We start from the raw sequence: 4,488 nt of genomic DNA, 5'->3' as shown, positions 1-4,488 counted from the left end.
GGATTTGCAGTTGCAGCCGTAGAGGGCTTCAAACAACGCAGCCTTGATGCTAGTATGGTAGTTGTTGTTGTAGGAATATTCGAACAAAGGAAGATGAGTGTCCCACGACGTGCCGCAGTCGATGACGCAGGCTCTCAACATATCTTCCAATGTCTGAATTGTTCTCTCACTTTGTCCATTAGACTGAGGATGATAAGCAGTGCTCATATCCAACTTAGTTCCAAGTGCCTTGTGAAGCGATGGTCAGAACCTTGAGGTGAACCTGCTATCTCGGTCAGAGATAATGGATACAGGTACCCCATGAAGGCGAATTATTTCTTGCATGTAGATCCGTGTAAGTGTCTCCATCTTGAAGTTTTCTTTGATTGGTAGGAAGTGGGTGGATTTAGTCAACCGATCGACGATAACCCAGATGGCGTCGTGCCCACTTGGGGATCTAGGTAACTTGGTGATAAAATCCATTGCTCTCATTTCCCACTTCCAGTCAGGTATTTCTGGCTGCTAAAGTAAACCTGAGGGCTTCTGATATTCCACCTTCACTTTGGCGCAAGTCAAGCACTTGCCCATAAAGGTTGCCATATCCGCTTTCATGTTTGGCCACCAATAGAGCTGTTTGAGATCCAGATACATCTTATCTGAACTGGGGTGAATGGAGTATTTTGTCTTGTGAGCCTCATTCATGACAACCTCTCTGTACCCACCGAACTTTGGGGTCCAGATCCGGTTCATGAAATAGTACACTCCATCTCCCTTAACCTCTAAGTTCTTGTCCATTCCCCTCAATGCTTCATCCATCACTTTCTCTGGTTTCAAGGCTTCCTGCTGAGCCTCCCTGATTTGTGTGGATAGATGGGAATGAACGGTCATTGCCAATGCCTTCACCTTTCGCTCAGAGTATTTCTTTCGGCTGAGGGCATCTGCTACCACATTGGCCTTGCCGGGATGGTAGCGAATTTCGCACTCATAGTCACTAAATAGCTCAACCCATCGTCGCTGTCTCATGTTTAACTCTTTCTGATCAAGGATGTGCTGCAAGCTCTTATGGTCGGTGAAGATAGTGCACTTGGTTCCATAGAGATAGTGTCTCTAGATTTTCAATGCAAAGACAACTGCTCCCAACTCTGGATCGTGAGTTGTGAAATTGACCTCGTGTGTCTTCAACTGCCTCGAGGCATAGGCGATGACCTTTCCTCGCTGCTTGAGCACACAGCCTAGGCCTTGATTGGATGCATCGGAATAGACCACGAAGTCTTCCATCCCTTCGGGCATGGACAAGATAGGTGCGCTACACAGGACATGCTTCAATGTTTGAAATGCATTGTCTTGATTGACTCCCCAACTAAAGGTTACACCTTTCTGTGTCAGGGTAGTTAAGGGCTTAGCGATTCTGGAGAAATCCTGGATGAACCTGCGATAATAGCCCGCGAGCCCTAGAATTGCCGGATTTCTGTGGGTGTTTTAGGTGCAGACCAATTCTCTATCGCTTTGATCTTGGAAGGGTCTACGTGAATACCTTCCTTGCTAACCACGTGCCCAAGGAAATTTACCTTCCTGATCCAAAACTCGCACTTCGAAAACTTCGCGTATAGATTTTCCGCCCTTAATGTTTCCAACACCTGTCTCAAGTGGTGTTTATGATCACTCTCACTCCGCGAATAGACAAGTATGTCTTCGATGAACACGATCACGAACTTGTCTAAGAAAGGGCGGCACACTCGATTCATCAGGTCCATGAATACTGTCGGTGCATTGGTCAGACCAAAGGGCATTACTACAAATCCGTAGTGTCCATAGCAAGTTTGGAATGTTGTCTTAGGCACATCATTCTCGTGGACTCGCAACTGATGGTACCCTGATCTTAGATCTATCTTTGAGAAATAACTGGCTCCCTGAAGTTGGTCAAAGAGATCGTCGATTCTAGGCAAGGGATATCGGTTCTTGATGGTCAGCTTATTTAGCTCTCAGTAGTCAATGCACATTCGAAAGGATCCATCTTTCTTTTTCACAAATAAGATCGGAGCTCCCCAGGTGAGGAACTCGGCCTTATGAATCCTTTGCTGATCAGCTCATTGAGCTGGCTGGATAATTCTTGCATCTCTGCTGGCGCTAAATGGTAGGGAGACTTAGCTACAGGAGTAGCTCTGGGGATTAAGTCGATACGAAACTCGACTTGACGTTCGGGAGGAATTCCTGGGAGATCTTCAGGAAAGAAATCAGGAAAGTTGCAGACTTCGGGGATGCTCTCAAGGTTTTTAACTTTTTGCGTCCCATCAACAACATGAGCTAGAAACGCATAGCATTCCTTTCGTAGGTACTTCTGAGCTTTGATGCACGAGATGATACGAAGGTTCGAACTAAGTTTGTCACCATAAATCATGAGGGCTTCGCCAGAGGGAAGGTTGAGGCGAATAGCTTTTTTGAAACAAAGGATATCAGCACAATTGGGGCTCAACCAATCCATACCGATAATGACATTGAAACTCTTGATAGATACATGCATACGATCTATAGGGAAGGAATGATCGCCTAACGTAAGAGTACATCCTAGGAATATGTTGTTCGCGCTCTCTTTCTCTTCGTTAGCCATCTCGACGATGAACGTTTCGGTTAAAGGTTGGGATTTACATTTGATTAGATGTTTGAATGCATGACTAACAAAACTCCTTTTCGCACCAAAATCAAAAAGAATGCATGCATGAGAGTTGTCAAGGAGGAACGTACCCGTAACAATGGTAGGATCAGTGACCGCTTCATTCTAGCCCATTGCCAAAACTCTCCCTGTATTGCCACCAGTCGTTGCCTTGGGGAAATTTCTCCTGAAATGCCCAACCTCTCCACATCCATAACAAGCTTGACCAGCACCTGCTCTCGCAGTCTGGTTGGTGGGTTGGGCTGGCACCTTGCAGTATCGAGTTGTGTGACCCTTCTTCCCACAGTTATTGCAACTCAAATCACGGCAGGGTCTGTGATGATGGAAGTTACACTTGTTGCACAAAGGTAATTTCCCATCATAAACACCGGTAGGAGTTTGGGTGGTTAGAACAGTAGCTGGGGCAGTAGCAGGAGCAGTAACAACATGAACTGCCACTGTTTGTTGTTTCTTGGAGGGCTCTTGCGAAGACTGACCCTTGCGTTTGTTCCATGATTTCTTCTTCTTCCCAACACTTTCCTTATGTGGCTCAGAAACAGTTGCCACTTCATCTAGATCAACCCCATTATTGATCAGAATTTGTGCCAGATCCTTGGTGCTCTCAAATGTAGTCGGTCTAGCAACCAAGACATTTCCCTTGGTGGTTTGTGTCAGCCCCCAGATGTACCTCTCGATTTTCTTGCTTTCCGGGGTGACCATTCCCGGACAGAGAAGTGCCAGATCACAGAATCTATCAGTGTAAGTAGCAATGTTAGAACCCTTCATCTTCAAGTTCCAAAGTTCGTGCTCCAACTTTTGCACCTCGCCCCTCGGGCTGTATTCAGCCATCATGAGTTCCTTCAGTCTTTCCCAACCCATGGAATTAGCTACTGTCAGGGTTAGGGTTTTGACTTGACCATTCCACCAGGTCAAAGCTCTGTCAGTGAAGGTACAGGCAGCAAACTTCACCTTGTTGGCTTCGGAACAGGCGCAAATTTGGAAGATGGATTCGATCTTCTCGAACCATCGAGTCAGAGCGATGACTCCTCCATTTCCGTCGAAGTACTTGGGTTTCGCGGTCATGAAGTCCTTGTAGGAACATTCCTTTTGTTGTCCTTGACTTCCGTCACGGCGGCTGTAACTGCTGTCTGAAACATGACGGGGTCGAACTGAGGGGGTGGTGGTGGTGGCGGAGTGTTGTCGTTTCTTCTCATGGGTCTTGGTCTAGGAGGCATCTTTCTCTAGAAACAATCAGGAAGAAGAGGATGGTAAGTCCTCAAGATATATAAAAATAATATATATCTCATCCTGGTGTTCTACCCCTCGATAAGCACAGAAAGTTTACTAATGTAACTAAGTTATCGCTACGAAATAGACAGCTAGTAGCACTAAGAATGAATCTCCTCATTGAATTTGGCTCTAGCGAAATACTCCTATAGTATTTTCTAGTGAATGTTTTTGGTAAGTTTTAGGCCTGCTGTAACACCACCGTCACTCCCAAGCACATGTTGGTCATGTTTTGACTGAATATAGTTGATCAGGCTATATTCACCCGAAACATGATTACATAACTACCCAGGTTTGACCGCAGTGTCCCAACATCCAAATACTTTTTGTGTTGTTCCACTAGTGACACGAATTCTGTTAGGTATGCATGCTCGTATACTTTTATAAAAATACTTATATTTTGAAAGTATATTTTTTAGTTTAGAGCACTTAGGCCCCTTAGTATTTATAGTTGTATACCATGTAAGGTTCGGTATACTTAGTTCACTATAAACAAGGGCTCTGATACCAATGTGTCACCCCCCCCCCCCAAAAAACTAGAATGCTGGAAACGTTCTGGGGTGGAGGACGTC

The 4,488-nt window shown here is 45.4% G+C and overlaps 1 protein-coding gene across 1 annotated transcript; it reads right to left on the bottom strand.

Moving 5' to 3' along the window:
* Window positions 1–2,755: 2,755 nt before the first annotated feature.
* LOC111899460 (uncharacterized) lies at window positions 2,756–3,712 on the bottom strand. The gene is made up of 2 exons (XM_023895313.1): window positions 3,376–3,712; window positions 2,756–3,201 (listed from the first exon to the last, which is right to left on the bottom strand). Exons 1-2 carry the CDS (start codon window positions 3,710–3,712, stop codon window positions 2,756–2,758), a joined length of 783 nt encoding a protein of 260 aa, XP_023751081.1.
* Between the last annotated feature and the right edge of the window lie 776 nt (window positions 3,713–4,488).

The sequence above is a fragment of the Lactuca sativa genome, chromosome 1 (assembly GCF_002870075.4).
Source record: "Lactuca sativa cultivar Salinas chromosome 1, Lsat_Salinas_v11, whole genome shotgun sequence".
In the NCBI taxonomy this organism is placed as follows: domain Eukaryota; kingdom Viridiplantae; phylum Streptophyta; class Magnoliopsida; order Asterales; family Asteraceae; genus Lactuca; species Lactuca sativa.
The sequence above is the reverse complement of the archived record's forward strand: the minus strand, read 5'-3'. Positions and strand labels throughout refer to the sequence as shown.